The 23,230-nt window shown below is 35.5% G+C and overlaps 1 protein-coding gene across 1 annotated transcript in view; it reads right to left on the minus strand.

The window, feature by feature from the left end:
* The window catches only part of KIF14 (kinesin family member 14), a 56,494-nt gene that overhangs the window by 13,006 nt on the left and 20,258 nt on the right, over positions 1-23,230 (minus strand). Inside the window, exons 15-24 of the mRNA XM_043567613.1 lie at positions 20,036-20,138; positions 18,803-18,963; positions 16,647-16,794; positions 15,951-16,103; positions 14,171-14,297; positions 11,653-11,746; positions 10,704-10,836; positions 9,235-9,335; positions 3,955-4,049; positions 371-595 (exon numbers count right to left, since the gene is read on the minus strand). Of these exons, the coding sequence (XP_043423548.1) occupies positions 371-595; positions 3,955-4,049; positions 9,235-9,335; positions 10,704-10,836; positions 11,653-11,746; positions 14,171-14,297; positions 15,951-16,103; positions 16,647-16,794; positions 18,803-18,963; positions 20,036-20,138 (1,340 nt within the window). The remainder of the gene's footprint in view (positions 1-370; positions 596-3,954; positions 4,050-9,234; positions 9,336-10,703; positions 10,837-11,652; positions 11,747-14,170; positions 14,298-15,950; positions 16,104-16,646; positions 16,795-18,802; positions 18,964-20,035; positions 20,139-23,230) is intronic.

The following is a 23,230-nucleotide window of genomic DNA, read 5'->3' on the forward strand; positions in this document are numbered from 1 at the left end:
TTGACTTAGGTCATGATCTCACAGCTCGGTGAGTTCGAGTCCCGTGTCGGGCTCTATGCTGACAGCTCGGAGCCAGGAGCCTGCTTCAGATACTGTGTCTCCCTCTCTCTCTGCCCCTAACCCACTCTCATTCTGTCTCCATCTCTCTCAAAAATAAGTAAACATTTAAAAGAAAAATTTATTAAAAAAAAAAAAAAGATTATTCTAGTCTAGGATTCAGGTTAGGGTTAAGGTTAGGATTTAAAATGTTTAAGAAACATTTTACCATAGTCAGAAAATGCATGCCAAATGTGGCAGTCTTTCAAAAGCAAATGTAATGTGCAGAAAATAGTCATTCATGTAAGTTAATAAAAGCAGTAAGGTTGCTTACAGTTATCTTGACTTTCTTCATCTTGTTCTTCATGAGCTTTGGAAATGGCAAATAGCCCATGATAAATTTTAAGAAAATTATTAATCAGGCTGTCTGCCATGCTTTTTTCTTCATCATAACTCTGTCCAAGAAAATCTAACGATGACCCAATCAATTCTTTGCAAATTCCAGGAAGAAAAGATTCTGCTGAACTTGGGGAAATGGTGCTCGATTTCTCCAGTAAGCCTATATCGGCAGAAAATAGCCATGTTAAGCCTACTTTTCAGGCACAACACTTTCTAACAAATACATTAATGCAAGCATATTATGGACTCATTCGTCACTAATTTCAAAGCAGGCTGTTCTTATTTCAATACACCCTTACTTCTATATGCCAAAGTGAAAACACAAGTCTATAAAGGAAGTCAATTAATCTTTCAATGGCATCAATCCATAGGTTAGTAGTTCAACAATATAAATAACAGACAATTCAAATAAACTAAATAACCACTGGTTCAATCTCCTTCTTTATTTACTTTTTGGGAACACCTAAGAAACAGTGAATTGGTGGGAACAATGGCAGTTACATGAAATAAAATAATATAAAAATAATAAATATAAATATCATAATGTAAAGTTAATTTAATTCATAAGCTGGAGACATAGGCAATAATAAAGCAAACTATATTAAGAGGAATGTCTCAATAGCTCTACTTTTAATAGTTCCATCTCTAAGTATACTATAATCAAAATAGGCTAAAGCCAATTATCTACAGTTAATATATCACATCTCTGGGAGACAGACTTTCACCATAATTTTCTAAGCACTATCCAAACCAGAAGTAAATAGAAAAGCTTGAAAGAGCTCATTTGGAGCCTCTGGAAATAACTTTATACTAGAATGCTAACTCATGAGTATAATGATTCTCATTTAATAAATAAGATTATTTTTTTGATACAGTTCATAGGCAATACAAACAGCAAACTAAAAGGAAGGTAAAATGAGGGCAAAGGATGGGGACCATTAAGAGTCTAGAACAGGGCACGTAGCTGGCTCGGTCAGTAGAGCGCAAGAATCCTGATCTCTGGATCAGCCCCATGTTGGGGGTAGAGTTTACTTAAAAAACAAAACAAAACAAAATAAAAGTATTTACAAAAAAAAAAGAGTCTAGACCAAAGATGAATTTGATTTGGGAAGAGAAAAAGCTCTACACTGCAGGGTAATAATATCATGATAATGATTATAATCTAGTCATCATAAATAGTTACCAATATATTCTCTGTTTAAGAAGGTAATGATGTTAATGCATTCTAAAATCCAGCATCAAGGCACCTGGGTGGCTCAGTTGGTTAAGTGTCCGACACTTGATTTGGGCTCAGGTCATGATCTCATGGTTGATAGAAAGCTACACGCACTGACAACACAGAGCCTGCATGGGATTCTCCCTCCCTCTTCCTCTGTCCCTCCCCCACACATCCCACCTCATGCTTGCATGCTCTCTCTTGAAATAAATAAATAAATATTAAAACAAAACAAAACAGAACAGTAGCAGGGAGCCTGGGTGGCACAGTCAGTTAAGCATCCAACTTTGGCTCAGGTCATGATCCCACAGTCTGCAAGTTTGAGCCCCGTTTGGGGTTCTGTGCTGACAGCTCAGAGCCTAGAGCCTGCTTCAGATTCTGTGTCTCTGTCTGCCCCTCCCACTCACAATCTGCCTCTCCAGCTCTCTCAAAAATAAATAAACATTTAAAAAAAATTTTTTTAACTGGCTAAAAAGAGTCTCTTATGGTTTGTTTCCTGTCTTTAAAATAAATAAATAGGGGTGCCTGGGTGGCTCAGTCGGTTGAGCGTCCGACTTCGGCTCAGGTCATGATCTCACAGTTCCTGAGTCGGAGCCCCGTGTCGGGCTCTGTGCTGACAGCTCGGAGCCTGGAGCCTGCTTCTGGTTCTGTGTCTCCCTCTTTCTCTGCCCCTCCCCTGCTCATGCCGTCTCTTTCTCTGTCTCGAAAATAAATAAAACATTAAAAAATTAAAAAAATAAAATAAAATAAAAGTAAAATAAAATATATAAATAATTTTTAAAAATAAAATAAATAATAAATAGATAAAATCCAGCATCAACATTTTACAAAGCCTTGCAAAACTCTAGTTTAAAAATATGGCCCCGGGTGCCTGGGAGGCTCAGTCGGTTAAGCGCCCTACTCTTGATTTGGGCTCAGGTCATGGATTCACAGTTTGTGAGTTCAAGCCTCACATTGAGCTCTGCTGACAATGCAGAGCCTGCTTGAGATTCTCTCTGCTCCTACTCCACTTGCCGGCGTGCACGCTCCCTCTCTCAAAATAAATAAATAAACTTAATTTTTTTTTCATTAAAAAAATATAAATATATGGCCCTTAAGGTGAGAAGTGAAGACATTTGCTCAACTTCCCAGAGCTGAAAAGTGCACCCTCCAGAACCCACAGCCCAGGCGAGTCCATACTAAATGCAGATGGGGGTTTCTGTTTCCCTCTTTGAAAACTGCGAACAAGCAAAGACCTTTTGTATTTTACTTAATTTTTAAATATGGCCCTTAAAAAGGCAGCTTTAATTCATCTGGAAAAACTACTTTTGTAAAACCTCTTACTCTCAAATAATACTGAATAAATAATGATACCACAGATACATAACCTTTTATTGTGCTGGTAAACAAAAAGCCTACAGCTTATTTTGTTTCCCTTAGATTAAATAAGTATTAGGATAATTATCTTCCTAAAAAGTAATTTTAGGTTTAAAAAGAAAGAAACCAAATTTCTCTATTTTAAAGTCAAGATGAAATATAATTTCTTTTACGACTACTTGTATCCCATTAGTACCCTTATCACACAGATTATTAACTTATACAGCAACTTTAAAACTTTTTGTTTCCTAAGGTATAGTTTATCCTCTGTAAAGTGTGCACATCTTAAGTATACAGCTTATTGCTTTCACATATGTGCGCGCCCCCTCTCAGATCAATGTGTGCAAGGTTTCCACAAGCACATTCCAGCAGGTTCCCTCTGGAGCCATTATTCTCTTCCAAACTGCTCTGGCTTCTGTCACCATACATCAGTTGTGCCTGTTCCTGAGCTTCACAGAAATATAATCATACAGTATGTACTTTTTGTTTCCTGGTTTCTTTCACTCAAGGGAACGTTTTTGGGATTCATCCAGGTTGTTGAGTGAAGTAGGCGCTTTTCTCTTTTACTGCTGTATAGCCCCTACTACCTGGTAGTAATTTCAACTCTTACAGGTAGTTACACATGCAAATTTACAGGGTGTCCCCCTTCTATAGGAAAATTAATACTGTCATCCATATTCACATAAAATAATTATTTGCTGGAAAAATTCCTGTAATTTTTTCTTTTAAACTTTCCTTCCACCACATTTGAATTAGGCACTCTATTAAAAAGGCTCTGAGCACAGAATTTTAGACATGGAAAGGGCCACCCAGCCCACCCTCTCCACTTTGCAAAAAAAGTGAAAGTTTGGATGAAATGATTTGCAATAAGAACATGACACAAGGTAGTGACTGAGCCAGGACTTGATGCTTTTCTCAGGATATAAGAAAATTTGATGAAAAAATACCTGATGAATGGGAAGAATGCAAATTCTGAATTGGGTAGGCTTGTATATCATGTAAACAACCAGAAATTCTCCTGTTCTTCATCAAACTTTTGCTCCTAAAAAAGATAAACCATAAAATTAGTAGTTATATACTACATGGAGTAATAATATTAATAATATTCTTTTTTAAAAAAAAAAGGAACAGATTTTTTTTTTAAAGTTTATTTATTTTGAGAGAGAGAGAGAGGGAGAGGCAGAGAGAGGGGGAGAAAGAGAATCCCAAGCAGGTTCTGTGCTGTCAATGCAGAGCCTGATGTGGGGCTCAATCCCACAAACCGCAAGATCATGACCTGAGCCAAGATCAGGAGTCAGACACTCAACCGACTGAGCCACCTGGGCACCCCAAGAATATTCTTAATTCTCTAAAGAAATTGGGTATGCACGTGTGTCTTTTCTATGGAAACCTTTTCATCAAGAAATAGTTCATTTGGTTTACTGAGCACGAACTTTACTATTTAGAGGTATTATTCTAAGCATACAGTTAGTTATTAATTAAACAATATTTGCTTGATATTTGAAGAGTATTACTATTTACAGGCTCTAGATACTGTGGTTAAACAAGCAAACATGGTTTCTGGGCTCCTTTTCTGTAACAAAAGAGAAATTAGGCAAATAATTACAATAAAGCGATGTTTCATGAGAGCAGAGCATGCCGTGGTAGATTCTGGAGAACTCAACCTGGCCCAAGGAGTCAGGAGGGCGTCTGGGAACAGTGACACTGAAGGATGCACAGGAGTTAGCCAAATGAGGAGGCAGGCTTGAGAAAGAAGGAAGAGTATTCAGCCATGGGCGCCAGGATGCGGGAAGACCCGGCGATGAGAGAAAAGTACCGCGCGTGCAAAGAGCCAAGGGAGGTTCGGAAGGACCGCAGTCTAAGATGTGAAAGAGTAGCAAGGGATGGGGCTGGGAGGTGTGTGGGGGCCAGCGTGAGGCTGACCTCAGAGGCCAATTAAGGAAGCTTGGATTTTATCCTGAGAACATCCTGGGAAGGATTCTAAACACTTGAATAAACATTCAAGTAAGTATTTGCTACACAGTGTGAAAAGCATAATACCTGTGAAGTGTAGCAATAGCACAAATGGAGAGAATGACTCTATCCTTAATCGCTCTTTTGGCTGCCTCTTTTCCCACAGCCCATAAAACCACTCAGATTTCTCCCTTGAGTGTGACTGGCTGTCTAGCTGTTATTCATTCTTCCTAACTGCTACTGGAAAAGGCAGCCTACTTCCAGACTGCCATTCATCTATCAATTTTCTAAACTCCAACTCCAGCCCTCATTACATCCCTGAAGACACGAGCGGTGACCTGGATCTAAATCTAGGGGATCCTTTGAAGTCTCTTTCCTGACAGAACTCTCTATTACCATCAACCCCTCAAAGAAAAATGCTGTTTGTCGAAAAGACCGTTAAACAAAAACGTGTTCTATCTGTAGTCCTCTAAATGTTTCAAATTTAATTTTCCCCCATGAATTCCTACAAGAAAAACACAGAAATATAACTGATAACAGGGCGAGGAAAAATCAACCCTCAGTATGACTGGTAGTAGGGAGAGGAAATGTCAATTCTCAAAAGTAACAGTTTTTTGTACTTAGGGACGAAAGGAAAGGGTATATTATTACAGTAAGTCTAAACTAGGAAAACTTACTCTTTTAACACTATCGTGGTTAAACAATGTTTAAACACAAATAAAATGCTTGTTACGTTCTTTTCACAGAATTTTCACTTAACCTCAGGGGAAATTTTACTTTTAACTGTCCACAATACATATCAAAATTTATAGGCAGCCAAACCAGTCTATTTTATTGCAGAACAGCTGTGCGTATTGTGGCAGGGTAGCAGTTCCATAATTAAGAATCTGTCAGTGTTTCCATTACCTGGAGGCATTCTCAGAGTTTGCAATTCTGTCATAAACATTCTTACAAGGCTGAAACTTCATATACAAGGTCTCTGACCAAGAGCAATTCATTTTTTTAAAAAAATGATACTTTTAAATTATAGAAGTTATCAAGAAAACCTCTTTACCAAATGAAAACACCTGGATTTCAAAATCTTAAAAAATATTAAAAGAAGCTTTGGCTTTTCAGCAACAATTTAAACTTCTGCTGGTTCCCTAATTCTTTTTTTATTTTTTTTAATGTTTATTTATTTATTTATTTATTTTTAATAATTTATTTTTTAATTTACATCCAAGTGAGCATACAGTGCAACAATGATTTCAGGAGTAGATTCCTGGTTCCCTAATTTTTTCTGAAGTTAGCAGAAAATAAGATGTAAATCACCAACTTTCAATAAGCTAAAATTTTGATGTTCATGATTTATTTACTTCTAATTAATTTAAAATTCCAGTCTAGTTAACATCCAGCATTCTATCAGTTTCAGGTGCACAATACAGTGATTCCACACTTCTGTACGTTACTCAGTGCTCATCATGCTAAGTGTTCATCCCCTTCATCTATTTCACCCGTCCTGTCAACCACCGATGTCCATTAATTATTAATGCTCATATTGTGATCCACAATTCTAAGTCTGTATCTGTTTATAATAAAAGATAATAAGAAACCAGTAATTATAAAATCTAAAAGGATTTATAATTCACCCCCTCAGGCATTTGTACTTCTGGTTTGAATTTTTGGGAGGCTTATGTTACTCCAGGTTAGCGTAAGTACCCCAAGCTCATCCACTCAATTTCCCCCACAGGCCATCTTTAGCTCATTTTGGAGAGCCCAACTCTGTTTTGAAGTCCTCCAGATAAATCACCTAAAGATATCACTATCTGTTTATTGGTATTAGATTGGAAATCAGATCTCAGATCATCTCTGAATTCCAAGATTTAATTTTACTTAATACATATTAAGAACCCAATAATAATAAGAGCTGCCATTTATTCAACACCCATCCACTGCAGTGGGAGTTTTACATACTTTATCTCTTTTTTATTTTTTTATTTAACATTTATTTCTTATTGAGAGACAGAGAGAGACAGAGCATGAGCATGGGAGGGGCAGTGAGAGGAGACACAGAACACGAAGCAGGCTCCAGTCTCTGAGCTGTCAGCACAGAGCCCGACATGGGGCTCGAATGCACAAACTGCCGAGACCATGACCTGAGCTGAAGTCGGACGCTTAACTGACTGAGCCACCCAGGCACCCCTACATACTTTATCTCTTAATCCTTATAACTACTTCACAACATCATCATCATCAGCCCCATGGTGGTCATAGAAGTAGCAGGAGAAGCAATTGTTCTTATATATGACCTCACTTAAACTCAGTGATAAGCTCTGTAGAATAGATACGTATTATTGTCTCCATTTGGTAGATGAGAACACTGAAGCCTAAAGATGTAATGTCACTTGCCCATGGCCACACTCTGCATAAATCACTATACCTGAAACTAGCATAATACTGTAAACTATACTGGAATTAAAATTAAAAACTTAATACAAAAAATTAGAACCCAGGACTGTGACACGAGCCTGTGACTTTCTTATTATACTACATTGTAGGGGATACAGACGTGTTCCCTATGCTCAAGGAATTCAGAATCTGTTTAAAGGACAAGGTCTGTATTTCTTTCAGCTTGAAATACACAGCTGTTGTGTATATAACATATAAGGTAACACGTATCGACTATTAGATCTTGGCTATTTCTTACTGCAGCTTAGGTAGGAGCTGGCATACAGCAAATAGGACAAAAGTACAGGGGGAAGAATCCCTATAAAGCAATTACATCTCTCTGAAATTTTACGAGTTTAAAATGAGTCCAAAACAAGAAAGGCCTGAAAAGGTCTGGAAACCCAAACGGATTCTGAGCTGCAGCTGACAGTGATGAAGTGGAAAAAAAAAATTACTTAACCAGAAAGATTCTGTTCTTTCATATGCAAAGGAGGGGCTATCCAGAAATGGCAGTCAAGGAAGTCAGGATCTCTGGAATCACTCAAACCTGGATTTGAGTGCCCATTCTTCCCTTATTAGCTCTATGAGTTTGGACAAGTTACTTACCCTCTTTAAATCTTTGGCCTTTTCATCTGTAAAAGGCAGGTAAGGACAGCACTAACCTCATAGATTTGTTGTAAGAACAACATGAGATAATACTTAGCAAGCATTCAATAAATGTTCTTGATAATGATGATGCTTCTGTTGGATGGATGAATGCCATTGACCCTTATATCCTGAAAATTCCCAAATCCCTCCTTTAAAGTTCTTGACCTGAATATACACTTGGATGCTCCCTGAAATCTCAAACTCATCAGGGTCAAAAATAAACTGATCTGAACCTCCATTTCAGGGAATACCATCTTCCCCTCACCAGTCGCCCTAATTAGACCAGGATTCATTCTGGAGCCTTTTATCACCCTCAACCCCACAGCCAGCCAAGTTCTTGCTGATTCTTCCTCCTGAATACATATAAAACCAGGCTTTCCTCTCCAGTCCTTCTGCCTGGTTTAATGTGGGGTCTTTATCAACTGTTCCTCTAGTTTCCTCAGTGCCTGGTCTTTGAGGACAAAGAGTATTTTTTATTCATCTTTATATCCTCAAGACATAGCAGACAGTAGTCTTGTTTAAAAACAAACTAAGAAGTATTTATTTAAAAAGAAGTCTTTGTTTAAAAACCAAACTAAGCAGCTAAATTGGTTCCAAGACCAAGGCCTTTCTATTATACCATTTTGCCCTCTGTAATCTAAGTATCTGAGGTCTAAACAGAGCTAGTTTTTTTCTCAAAAAGCATCTATTCACCGTGGAAGTCTTTTATATTTTTAGTTAATAAGCAGCCTTTGTCATATACAGAAGTTCTCTATCACCATGATTTATTCTTCTGTGGTGTTCATACTAACTTGACAGCATTTAAAGTTCTATAACTTATAATAACATATCATAGAATATGCCAAGTTCTTGAAAAAGGGTAATTTAAAAGTAATAAACACTATTCATTTTTATAGGAAATTAGATTTAGTTTCTTATGTCTTAAGTCATAAATATGACTTAAAAAAAAGTTATGTTATTTATGTCTTATGTCACTCTTAAGACTTACTGGTGAAATGCCAACCATTTTTGTTCCTATTCTAACTGACTGATAAACAACTTAATGCCCCAAGTGCTGTAATTTGATCAGTAACATACTATTTCTCTTCTGTTACTGGGTTTCCTGCACAGACATATTCATTATGACAATAGATAGTTCTTTTAAAATAAGGAAATGATATATATGTGTACCCAGAACAAAAAAACAAAAATGTCTTTACCTCCTTCTAGAAAGGGAAGAAACTGGTGCATTTGTAATGTCAGGTTCCCATTCATCTTCAGGATCACAAAAGATATCTTCACTTTTGTTATTACTATTACTCTAAAAAAAAAAAAATATATATATATATATATATATATATATATATATATATATGGTTTCTACTAAGTTGGGTTAAAAATGTTTAGCTACTAAGAGAAAAAAAAAGTTTAAGTTTGTTACATTTCAAATTTTAAAAATTAGCAAAAGCATAGGTTACCCGATAGAAGTCTAAAAATATCACATTCCTGATAAAACAAAAAATCAAGCACATGATGCTAGAAATTGTATTAAAAGAGCTCTACTAATAAAAGAAACAGAAACCATTAAATGATTCAAAAAAATAAACTTGGGATTTAGAAGACATAGTAAGAACAGGAAAGATAAATCCTCAGAAGGAAAATAATATGACAACATTAAAATTCAATCACTCCCTGGTTAAATATATTAATCCTGATAATAATCTGAATTTTAAGTATTTAAAGTAATATTAATTAAAGTTCTAAAAAAATACTATACATATAGAGCTTGATTCAGAAATAGTATAATTATATAGAAAAAAATAATCAAAGAATACTGCAACAGCTGAAAGTAGGAAGATAATGAAGGTAACTCACAAACCATACTTGAATGCATCTATCAAAGCAAGAATGATCAAATGACTTCAATACAGTTTTTTTGTTGCTCTAATTACACAAGCAATCCACATTCATTGCAGAAAATTTGGAAATTATTACATTAATTATATTAATTTTGTATATTCTATTAATCTGTTCACACACAGTTATAATTGTGTGTTTTCAAACTTTTACATTTAAACTTAAGGGAAGAAGAAATTTCATAGACATAAAACACTTTGTGTCATTTGTAATGATCTTCAATGCCTATAATATGCATTTTACATAATTAAATTTATATTTCCTCATTGCTGTGCTTTTTGGTGTTTCTAATTGTTTGCTATTTTAATAGAACTAAAAATATATCTGCGCATATTAGTTTTCAAATATTTTTTATTTTTATTTTTTTGAGAGAGAGAGGGAGAAAGAGAGAGAGAGAGAGAGACAGAGAATGAGCTGGGGAGGTGCACAGAAAGAGAGGGAGAGAGAATTCTAAGCAGGCTCCACGCTGTCAGTGCAGAGTCAGATGCGGGGACCAAACTCACGAATCGTGAGATCATGACCTGAGCTGAAGTCAGACGCTTAACAGACTGAGCCACCCAGGCGCCCCTACATTCATAACTATATTAAAACAAATCAATAGAAGCCCATCTATAGGCAAAAGTAAGATAAACATACATAATTGGTAATACCGGTTGGTTTGGGTAATGTAAATTGCCTTTTCCTTTATTTACCAATTTTCTTTACTAAGAACATGTCACTTACATATTTTTTATTTCAAAAAGTTTATAGAGATTTTAATAATATTCCAAACCTCATAAAGTTCTTTCATTGCTGCCAGCTTAGATTCAAATTTTTCCAGACTCCAGAAAGTTGAGATCCCTAGTTGTAAGTTACGAACCCGCACAGAAGTGTCCGAACTACTTCCTTTATCTGATACATCATGTCTGAAAGAAAAACCAAAGAAAACTGCTTACCCTAAAACATACATACACATTTATGCTAAGGGTTTTCTGAATTAGAATAACTTCCATGAAAATGCAGTCCACTGATTAAAAATCTCTCTCCACTGTTAACATTTTTATTAAAGTAAAACTCATGTCTAGCATATATAAGAATAACTTCTTCTATAAAAATTTTAAAAAGCGGGCGCCTGGGTGGCGCAGTCGGTTAAGCGTCCGACTTCAGCCAGGTCACAATCTTGCGGTCCGTGAGTTCGAGCCCCGCCTCAGGCTCTGGGCTGATGGCTCAGAGCCTGGAGCCTGTTTCCGATTCTGTGTCTCCCTCTCTCTCTGCCCCTCCCCCGTTCATGCTCTGTCTCTCTCTGTCCCAAAAATAAACGTTGAAAAAAAAAATTAAAAAAAAAAAAATTTTTTAAATCAAATTCTAATCATGTATATTTCTTTCCAAACTTGTAATATTAATAAGTTTGTAACTCAAAAGAAAATTAGTAAATTCCTAAAACATCTAAAATTATTATGTTTATAAAATATTTTATTGTATACTTAAATATACTTAAAAATGCTTAAAATAAATATTTATTTTATAAACATACTTAGTACAGTTTGGTAATTGTCGAAAGTCTTTTACTCCAGAGTGAGTCCGGAAAGGGGTATCTGCGAGTGTTGTTGGGGATTCTGATACTGTTCTAGGCAGGCACTACAGATACTGTACCTTTATGGAAACTAAATTTAGAAAGCAATCATATGAGGGTCAGTTAGTTTAAAACGAAGAATTACTGTATAATTAAGATAATTGCTCACCTGCCAAAAACATAATATTTTTTAAATTTGTTGCTGATGGCATTCGCTTCCTGAATCATCATTGAGAGTTTCATAGAGCTCCAATTTGGCTGAACTAGTAGAAAGCACAAAGAGAAGATTCAAAATACACATATGAGCCCTAACTTCTATCATTAGGCAGACCAACTCCTGAAAAAAATATATGGATTTCAAATAAATGGCTTTAACTATTTATTGCAGAAAGTAAGGGCAATATGTGAGTAACTTTTCCTCAAGCCTGAAATAAAATACTCTTCATAGAAAATGAGGTCTTTCACCTGCGGAGATACAGAAAAAAGGTGCTGAAGGTGACACAGAAAGTTGATACAGAAAAGATTTTGTAAGAGAGGAAATGCCAAAGACAATGCTTTTTCTTCTATCTTTAAAGATTTGTTTTTCTCATTTATTTCTTTCCTAACTTCTAATTTGTTTAAAATTTTAGGTAAAGTATACTACAGCCTTACTTATATAGAACTACAATCTTTTTTTTATTTTGCCTGAAAATTAAAACAAACAAACATATGTTTCAGGACATCAAAACAAAAAAGGGAAATAACTTAGGCCACAATTCCACTTTCCTAAGTTAAATTTCAGATTTTATCATAAATATTTCCTGTTTTACTCAAACTTATAACCAATATTCCATTAGAACACTTTTTTTTGAAAGGATAAAACTCATTATTCACATGGTAAAAAAAATCAAGTATTCATTGCAAGGCACTGTTTTTAGGTCCTAAGAGGAATAAAAAGATTTATTAGTAAGTGTATTTTTTTAACCTGTTGCAACAGATATAACAACAGTTATATTATATAATAGTTTCAAATGTGTTTAAAAATAGAAGTTATAGAAAGTATACAATACAACTACCAAATATTCTGCTAAAAAACTGAATCTGAGTCTGACAGGCCTGCAGAAATAACAACTACTTTATAGGGAATCTAGGGGCAGAGGAACCTGTTAGGCAACACCATGGAGATACAACAGCAAAATCCAGAAAGTGGGAAAGTACAGGATAAATAACCTGATTTTTTCAACAAACAAATTACAAGGGGAAAGAGGAAAAAAAAGAAGAGCAAATTTACAGATTAAAAGAAACTTAAAAAGGGACACTTGGCTGGCTCAGTCGGTAGAACATGTGACTCTTAATTTCAGGGTGGTGAGTTCAGGCCCCATGTTGGCGTAGAGCCTACTTAAAAAATAAATAAATAAAATAAAAATAAATAAATAAAAGAGACTTAAAAGGCATATCCACCAAACACAACATGTGGATCACACTTGTATCCTGATTCAAACAAACAAGATATAAAAAAAAATTATGATATAATCCAGGAAATTTGAATGTAGACTAGAAATCTGATGAGTGTAAGAAATTATTATTAATTTTTTAGGTTTGATAATAATATCATGCTTATGGTTAAAGAGTGACAGCGAAAGAGAGAAAAGAGAGTCCTCATCTAATTCAGAGATACACAGTGAAGTGTTTATAGATCAAATGGTAGAATGTCTTAGACTTGCTTCAAAGCAGTCCAAGGAGGCCGCGGGACTGAGTATAACCAAAACAAGACTGAACATGTTGGTAATTGCTAAAGTTGGATGATAGGGATATAAGATCTGTTGTAGCAATTGCTCTACTTTTATAGTTTGTTGAAAATTTTCCATAATGAAAAACATTTACATTAAAAACGTGCGTGTTCTATACAGCAGTGTAGAAGTATACATGAAAAATAACATCCGAGTGAAAAAGAAGATGAACTACCCAATGATTAGGTTCCATTTAAATATAAGAACTAAAAATTAGAAAAAGATTATTTTTTTAATGTTTATTTATTTTTGAGAGAGAAAGAGAACACGAGTGAGGCAGGGCAGAGAGAGAGGGAGACACAGAATGTGAAGCAGGTTCCAGGCTCTGAGCCGTCAGCACAGAGCCTGATGTGGGGCTGGAACTCATGAACCATGAGATCATGACCTGAGCTGAAGTCAGACACTTAACCAACTAAGCCACCCAGGTGCCCCAGAAAAAGAGATTGTATTTAAAAACACGTTACATGGGGCACCTGCGTGGCTCAGTCAGTTAAGCGTCTGACTCTTGATTTCGGCCTAGGTCATGAATTCATGTTTTGTGGGATCTAGCCCCATGTCAGGCTCTGTGCTGATAGTACAGAGCCTGCTTGGGACTCCCTCCCTCTTTTTCTGCCCCTTTTCTGCTTTCACTCTCTCTCTCTCAAAATAAATAAATAAGCATTTAAAAAAAAATAAAAACATCTTACACATTAAAATAACACTTGAAATTTTGTTTACTATTTGCCTTTGTAACTAAATATTCTAAAATATGAATATTCTAAAACAGTCATGCCTACAAACTTATTTATTTAGATCCAAAAGGTCAGCAACATCTAGAATAAACCATTTGTTAACATACAAAGGCACGTAACTTTTTAGCAATTATATGAAATAACATATAAAACTTGAAAATGCCTGCTAAAATCATCATATACTCACTTAAAAAAGTTTTATCCCTATTACTCTGATTTTGCTGTAGGATTTGTACTTCTTTAGCAATTTTTTGCTTCTCAGTTTCTAAAGCTTCCAGAATTCTTGCATGGCGGATGCTGTGGTCTTCTAAAGCCTAAATGGTATTCATTCACATAGACCCACACATGAGAATATACAAAAAGAGAAATTATAATTGATAGTGGTAGCACAATATAATTAAACCTCATTTTCATACAAGTTTTGTATATTTTATTAAGCAAAAAATGTTTTTAAAAAGTGATTTATAAAATATCTTTATGAAATTTGCCCCATAACAAAATCATTAGGAATTTCTGATGACATAAATTAATCTTGTTCTTCCCATTGATAGGAAGTAAAAAAAAAAAAAACCTTCAGGAAAAAAAAAGAGAAAAAAACTGCTCAAGAGAGTTCATTTGTTGACTAAATAGACTTACATTTAAAAGACACCAAGAAAACCTCATTTGATACAAATAGCCCATTAATAATTACTGTTTTCAAGATTTAAACAGCTTTTTTTTTCTTTTAAGACTCTCAAGTGATTCACTGGGCACTTTGTGTCCTAGGGTAATGTGCCATCACTATATTATTGTATCAGAACTTTGGGGTTACTAGAGGTATTTTCTTCTATCCATACTCTTGCCACAAAACTTGGAAAAAAGAAAAATAAAATTGCCACTTGAGGATAAAACTTTGAGGTTAAGATACAAGGAATCAAAGCAGAGATAATAACAGCACTTCTCAAACTTTAGTATTTGTCAGAATTCCATGCAAGACTCGTTAGAATGGATTCTGGGCCCCGATTCCAGAGTTTCTGATTTAGTAGTTTCTGGAGTGGGGACTCAGACTGCATTTCGAACAGTAATGCTGATGTAGCTGGTCTAGAGACCATACTTTAAGAACCACTAACGTAAGAAGAAAGAATAGCCAAAGGTTGATTAAAAGGTAATTGAAGATATTAAAATACTGACATTCTGGTTTTATGCTTCAGTCTTGTGAACTTGATTAATGTGAGTCAGCGCCTGGAAGATGCCTCTGTCCTCACTGAGATGACAAAAGTTTCAGTGATTGAGTTCATACAACTGGGATAACAAACACCCTACTGTGAGTTCTCTTAAGAGTCACTCAGGCAAGGAGCCTGCTGGCCACTCTTTTCACAGATGGAGAAAGCTTCATTCTGACATTAGAATGTGACCCAGTATTAGAGCTGTGCCTTTCTTCCTTCCACATATTGTGCCCTAGCACTATTTCATTCACTTACATAATTTGGCATGACTGATCACAGGATAGTTGTGGAAGCATAACAAGGAAAAAAAAAAAAAAAACGGTAATAGAACCAGCTAGAAATAAGAGCTCTGTCCCTTTTGAAATATTTGTGTGATGATGTGAGAGCAGAGCTGTGAGCATTACCAGGATGTAAGCTTTCAGGCAAGAAAAGCCCTTCATATATATACACACACACACACACACACACACACACATATACATATACATATATAATGTATATATTTATATATAAAATGTATATATATAATGTATAAAATGTACATATGCATAAAATGTATAAAATTATATATATATATATATATACATATATATATATATATATATATGTATAAAGTGATCTTAATCAAAACAAAAAGAAGAACCCTTCTCATCTGGAGACCCAGATTCAGCCATCTCCTCTCAGGTCCCTTAAGTTCTTAAAAAAAAAAAAAAATCCAACTGTTGCTCAGAATACAGCCAAGTACCTACAAAATGAAATTACCTGTTTTGCAGCCAAAGTCTCCATTTCTAATCGCTTTTTGTTGACATATATTTCTTGTTCAAGACGCTGTTTTGCCTTTTCTAATTCCTCTATTTTGTCATTAGCCTTTTGGTTATTTATTTCCTGCATTTTCTTCCTTTGAGACTCTTCTTTCTTTAAAGAACAATAATAAAAAATAACTAGGGCAAAAATAACACAGCATGTTTCCAAAAATAATATAAAAGTGTACGAGAGTCCATTTCTTTAATCGGTGTGTAAGAAATCCACTCACCAATAGAAAGGTGCCCTGTAGTTCCTCTACCTAATTCAGCCTGACTAATCTAACTTAGAATAAGTATCACAAGTCAAACCTTGTAGAGCATTCTCCTCTAAAGTGGGTTGTGGGAAAGCAAGATGTCCCTTTTGAAATATTTGTGTGATGATGTGAGAGCAGAGCTGTGAGCGTCACCAAGATGTAAGCTTTCAGGCAAGAAGGGCCTTCTCGTAAAAAAGAACAGAAGCTTTTCGATTTTTCTTCATCTTCCAGCAGCCATTTGTCTACTGCTAACTTGCTTTCTAAAGTAAAATTAAAGAAAGCCAGGACCCACTGTGGTTTTATCTCTAATCTTTGATATCTAGGGATACAATCGATTTTACAGCCAATACGTTACTTGGGGTGCACCTGCAGAGAAAGAGAAAACCAGTTCTGCCTTTTACCAGTTCTGCTTCCAATGCTTTTATTTTGTTTTCATATGCAGCTTTTTGAGAGGAAAGCTCTTGCCGAGCCATTTCTTTTGCAATTTGGATTCCTTGTATCATTTCTTCCTTCACTCTCAATTGTGCCTCTTTTATTTCTGCTTCAAGTCTACAAAGTAGCAAGATATTCACAGAATATATTAAGAATCCTCTATATACCATAGTTCTTAATCAATTTAAAATGTTTCCACTAAACAAAAATTTTAAACTCAAAAATTTCCGATACTCAACCAACAGTATTCTTAAACTTTTACTGCTCTTAGAATTGTTTACACCACACAATATAAAAGGATAAAAATTTGCTTATTTCTAATTTGGTTACTAGAGCAGATACCTGATATTTAAGTAAATATATTTTTCTAATCTTAAAGAAAATAAGTCATATAAAAATATGATGTCATAGTGAACACTGCAGTAAATCTTATAGCTAACATTACAATAAACATAAAATTGTATGTTTAATAATGGTTACTACAAAAATTTTATTTCAAATATCAGTAACTTTTAATTCACGTTTAAGTCATAGATTAGGAAAAAATTGAAATAACTAAAAATAATATGAGAGCTGATAAAACAGAGTATGTTTTCAACCATCTATAATAATTTGACATTTTGATAAGTCAAAACATTAAATTAGCATTGTCATCTTTCAATATGTAAGGGAAAAAGCATCAAGAAATACAGAAAACTAAAAGCTTCTTTCTTCCCAATAAAATCAACGCTTTAGCAAGTACTGTATAGAAATTTCCATTCCCAATTTTACTGGAAAAAAGAATAGCAAAAGAAAGGAGGCTAGCAGTGACCAGGGCCCAGGGCAGGAGGGGGGCCAGAGGGAGAATGGAGAGTCAGTTTAATGGTACAGAGTTTCATTTGGGGGTGATGAATAGCTTGATGGCTGTACACATTGCAAACATACTTAATACCATTGAAATGTACATTTTAAAATGGTTAAAGTAGTAAATTTTATGTTACATATATTGTACCATAATGTTTTTTTAAAAGAGCAAAAGCAAGTTCAGACTTTTAAAAGATAAACAAAGTAGGGGGATGCTTGGGTGGCTCAGTTGGTTGGGCGACTGACTTTGGCTCAGGTCATGATCTCACAGTTCATGAGTTTGAGCCCTGCATCGGGCTCTGTGCTAACAGCTCAGAGCCAGGAGCCTACTTCAGATTCTGTGTCTTCCCCTCTCTCTGCCTCTCCTCTGCTCATGCTCTGTGTCTCTCTCTCTCAATAATAAATAAATGTTAAAAAAAAAAAAAAAAAAAAAAAGATAAAGTAGGATTAGCCCAGTCCATAACAGTCATTCTGATTCCTCCTCTTTTCATCTTCTTTGTTCATCAAGCCTGGTTGATTCTTCCTCCTTGATACTCTCTCTCAGATCCCACCACACTGTACTTCTCTGACTTCGACAATCTCTGAACTGCATTTGCAATCTACACTCACTCTGACTCTAATCCATTCTCCAGACTTGGCTCATGGTGAGCTCCAAAAACGTGATTTCTAATCATGTCTGTCTCTTGTCTGCTTAAAATTCTTTAATGACTCCATATTCTTTAAGATGAAGTCCAAACTCCATAGTATTTTATTTATGTATACTTCACCAATTAGTTTACTAGGATACTGCTTAAATTAGAAATCCTACAATATTGCAGGAACTAAAAATGGGGCAAAGAAAAAAAAAGGTTACACTCTCCCTGTTCTGCTGGCTAACTTCTAACAGTCTCTTGGGACTCCATTCCATTAGATGTCTTCTTATCACCTGGAAAACTTTGCTGATTCCTGGTTGGGGCTAGGAGTACTCCTCACTCCATAAACTGCACACAGTGCAGGACTCTGTCATGGAACTCTATCACAACTATCTCTCAGACCATGAGATGATAAATTCCTCCAGGGGAGTAGTTAACTTTCAGCTATGTTTTGTTTTTCCTAGGATGGTGACAGATACATAACATCTGCTCAATAAATGCTGTTAAATGAATGAATGTGCCAAGAGAAAGATCATATCACCAGAAACGAACACCCAAAGAATTAACTACTGGAGATACACAATAGAATTAACTCTCTCTTGTAGACTGCTCTCATATTCTTACTATTTCTTATTAACAATAATACTTACTGTGATCTCTGTGCCATGAGCAACTCATTTTTTGCAAATTCAAAGTCTTTTGGACCCTCACTTATAAGAGTATCTCTACCAGATGGCCTTTTTCCTTTCTGGACTTCTACTGGATGATTAAATCTAAAATAATGGTCTCCACCAAGAATCACCCGATCACCCTAAAGCACACAAAAAATTTACTACTTGAGGTGAGTTTGAACCACAAGCTTACATGGGACAAATCATTAATCTCAACAATTCATTTAATCTAATATGGTAATAATAAAAATAAAAATCATAGCAACTAACATTAAATATTTTCTATATGCCAATCACTGTGTTAAACAACTTACATTATACATTATCTCATTTATGTCTCACAACAACCCAATGAGACACTACTATTATTTCAACTTTAGGAATGAGGAAGCTAAAGAGCACAGAACTTAATTAACAATAAGCACTCTCTGAGCTTACAATTTGCAAACAGTGTTAAGAACTATACATTATTTCATTTAAGCCTCCCCTACCCCGAAAAGTAGGATATATATGAAGTGACCAAAGGTCTTGCTTTGTCTGCAACACACTGGTTTATGCCTGTTCTCCCACTGTAATTATTGAAAATGTTCTCGGGGTACCTCGGGGTGGCTCAGTCGGTTGAGGTCAGGTCATAATCTCATGGTCTGTGGGTTCAAGCCCTGCATCGGGATCTGTGCTAACAGCTCAGGGCCTGAAGCCTGCTTCAGATTCTGTGTCTACTTCTCTCTCTGCCCCTCCCCGGCCTATGCTTTCTCTCTCTCAAAAATAAATAAATAAACATTAAAAAAGAAAAGAAAAGAAAAGAAAAGAAAAGAAAAGAAAAGAAAAGAAAAGAAAAGAAAAGAAAATGCTCTCAAAAGTGTCCCGCTTTGGGTGATATATAATCACCCTAGTTAAATAATTTTTTTCAAAGATCACCTAGCAAATGACCAGGGCTTCAACCTTGTCTGGCCTAATTCCAAAGCCCAGCTCTTTACTGGACATATAATGATGTTATCAGTGGTCAGCTCTTCGGGTACTGGTTTACAGTGATACAACCTGTGTCTTTACACAAAGGCAATTAGTAAATTAATAGAAAAGATAATTTTAGAACTAAAAAAATCCTTAATCTAGTTCACTACCTTATCTTAGGAGAAAACTGGGATTCACATGAATTAAAAAACTTACCCAAAGTGAAACAATTTGTTATATTTTTAGCACCAGCTAACTTACATGATGTAATACTGTGGATTCCAAAATATGTTTTCCATTTATATATGTCTTTGCCTCTCCAACTGGGATGATACTCACTATCCCATCAGAATTGTTTATAATACTGTTAAGATAAGAAGCACATTGTTATAATTACAAGATAGATGAAAAAGTAAGAAATGGGCAATATGAAATCATCCTGCTTGGGCTATTCCTTTGGTGTTAAGGTTCATATCAATTTCTGACCAAAAAAACTTAAAATTCTTTTATTTTCCTCCAACTATATTTTGAACTTTTGGTGAAAAAAAAGCCTGGCTTATTTAGCAATTCTGTCCACCAGTGGTAGGAAGGATGTTCACTGTATATATTTTGATAACAACTACTTTAAAAAAATACCAAGGGGCGCCTGGGTGGCGCAGTCGGTTAAGCATCCGACTTCAGCCAGGTCACGATCTCGCGGTCTGTGAGTTCGAGCCCCGCGTCAGACTCTGGGCTGATGGCTCGGAGCCTGGAGCCTGTTTCCGATTCTGTGTCTCCCTCTCTCTCTGCCCCTCCCCCATTCATGCTCTGTCTCTCTCTGTCCCAAAAATAAATAAATGTTGAAAAAATAAAAAAATAAAAAAATACCAATCCTCTCCCCAAAAATAAAATGAAGCAAATTCAAGGAAAAAACATTAGAAGATTGACAATAGTGACCTATGAATGAAACAGTTTTGAGTGTATTATTTTTTAATTTCTGGTTTTATGTAGTTTTAAAGATGCATAGGAAAACAAACATTCTCTTCTCATGAAAAGTAGGGTAATACAGAAGGAAAAGCATGGAAGCACTTAGATGCTTAGATTAGACTCCTTAAATCTAATTAACTGGACCCTGACACTATGGAAAATCAGCTATAAATGCTACATGTTCCTTTGAGTCTTTTTATTTAGAGAATAGGAAAGACACTCCAAAGTCATCTTTGGATTAACCTGACAGAGAGGAAAAAACAGCAGCAAAAGCTGAGTCCTAACCCAAAACCTCTAGCTGTTGATTCGGCTCCAAGATCTATAATTAAAGAATAACAGTTCAAATGGATCATCTAGAGAAAAGAATCTGGAAGGAATAGCTCACCCCTAAGCAATACATCCTTCCTACCAGTCTAGGGTCTTAGGTGACAATTTAAACAATATCTACTTGTTCTGATTCCTTCTCTCTCCTAGGTCTATCTACTCTAACATCAAAATTCCTTGGCCTGGCATTCTGAACTCTCCACAATCTGGCTTCAACCACCAACATTCTTTATCCATCACTGTTTCCCCATAAGAATCCTATCTTATACTCAACCATCCATATCAGAACCCTCAATTTGCCTTGACATCAGCTTCTCTCTTTTGAGTCATTTCTTCAACATAGGAAGAATGTTATCGCTTCCACCCTTCAAGGACCAACTTAAATGCTAGAAGCTTGGGGTGCCTGGGTGGCTTAGTCGGTTAAGTGTCTGACTCGGTTTTGGCTCAGGTCATGATCTCACAGTTCGTGAGTTCAAGCCCCACATCAGGCTCTGTACTAATGGTACAGAGCCTGCTTGGGATTCTCTCTCTCCGTCTCTCTCTGCCCCTCCCACACTCTCTCTCTCAAAATAAATAAACTTAAAAACAATTTTTTTTTAAATGCTAGAAGCTTGTCTTTAGGATTCAAACTATAAGTGGACTTTACTTCTAAGCACTAAGAATGCAAGACCCGTGTAACATTAATACACATTGATAGCTACTGAAGTTCTTTCATTCATTAAGCCCCCATGTACTAGATATGTCTCAGCAATGAAGACAGACACAAACCCAGCTGTCATAAAGTTCACTGTGTGGTGAGTAAGACAACAGTGATGAGTGTACTAAAAGGGGAAATACAGACTGCCAGGCAAGCAGGGGACTTCCTAGTCCCCTACTGGACTATAAACACTTTGGGATTATGTCATGTATCTTTGCCACTGGTGTAAATAATAGGAGATTTATTTGTTATAGAAAGCAGTGAACTAATAGAAGAACAAAAGGACCTGAAGAAGGGGATTTGCCATACTAGATACACAGACATTATAAAGCTCAAATAATTAAGACTATGGAGAGTATTAGTGAGAAGAAAAAGATTCCCATATTTTTGGAAATTTTTTATATGAACACTACAGATCACAAAAGAAGCAATTATACTATTTAATACATGATACTGGGAGAATTGGTGATTCACATGAGAAATAAATGAATTTAGATCCCTACTTCACACCAAACAAAACAACCCAGAACTACTTAAGGACTTAAATGTGAAAGCAAAACTTCAAAACATCTAGAAGAAAATTTAGAACATCTCTATGACCTCAGCATGGAAAGGATTTCTTAAAGAAGACACAACTGTTGTAAAGGGAAAAGATTGATGCTATGTACTACAATAAAATGAAGAACTTTGATCCATCCTAAGGCACAATAAGAGAGTGAAAAGATAAACTACACACTGGAAAAAAAAGATACTTGCAACACACAAAACAAAGGCTTGGCAATGAGAATATATAAAGAACTCTTACAAATTACAAAGTAAAAAAACAATCCAACTAAAACACAGACCAAAGACATAAATAGGCAAGTCACAGAAAGACAAACTAGTGGCGCCTGGGTGGCACAATTGGTTAAATGCCCGACTCTTGATTTTGGCCCAGGTCATGATCTCACAGTTCGTGAGATGGAGCCCCATATTGGGCTCTGCGCTGACAGCCCAGAGCCTGCTTGGGATTCTCTCTCTCCCCCTCTCTCTGCTCCTCGCCCACTTGCTCTCTCTCTCTCTCTCTCTCAAAATAAATAAACATTTAAAAAATAAAAGAAAACTAAAATGGCCAATACATGAAAGACCATTAGTCAAAGAAATGCAAAAAGAATCCACAATGAGATACCACATCATGTCTACCATACTGGTATAAATTAAAGTCTGAGCATACCAAGTGTTGACAAGGATATAGAATAATAGGTACTCTCAATGCCAATGGAAGTAAAAACTCATAATCATCTTGGAAAACAAATTTAGAAAACAAATTTTGGAAAACACTTTGGAAAACAAATTGAAAATTATTTTGGAAAACAATTTGAAATTACTTTGAAGTAAAGTTGAATAAGAACATATCCTATAATCTCAAGTATTCTTAGATATAATCTAAGAGTGTTTCCCAAACTTTAAAAATTAATATTATTTTAGCA

This window comes from Prionailurus bengalensis, chromosome E4, assembly GCF_016509475.1.
Source record: "Prionailurus bengalensis isolate Pbe53 chromosome E4, Fcat_Pben_1.1_paternal_pri, whole genome shotgun sequence".
Taxonomy (NCBI): Eukaryota; Metazoa; Chordata; class Mammalia; order Carnivora; family Felidae; genus Prionailurus; species Prionailurus bengalensis.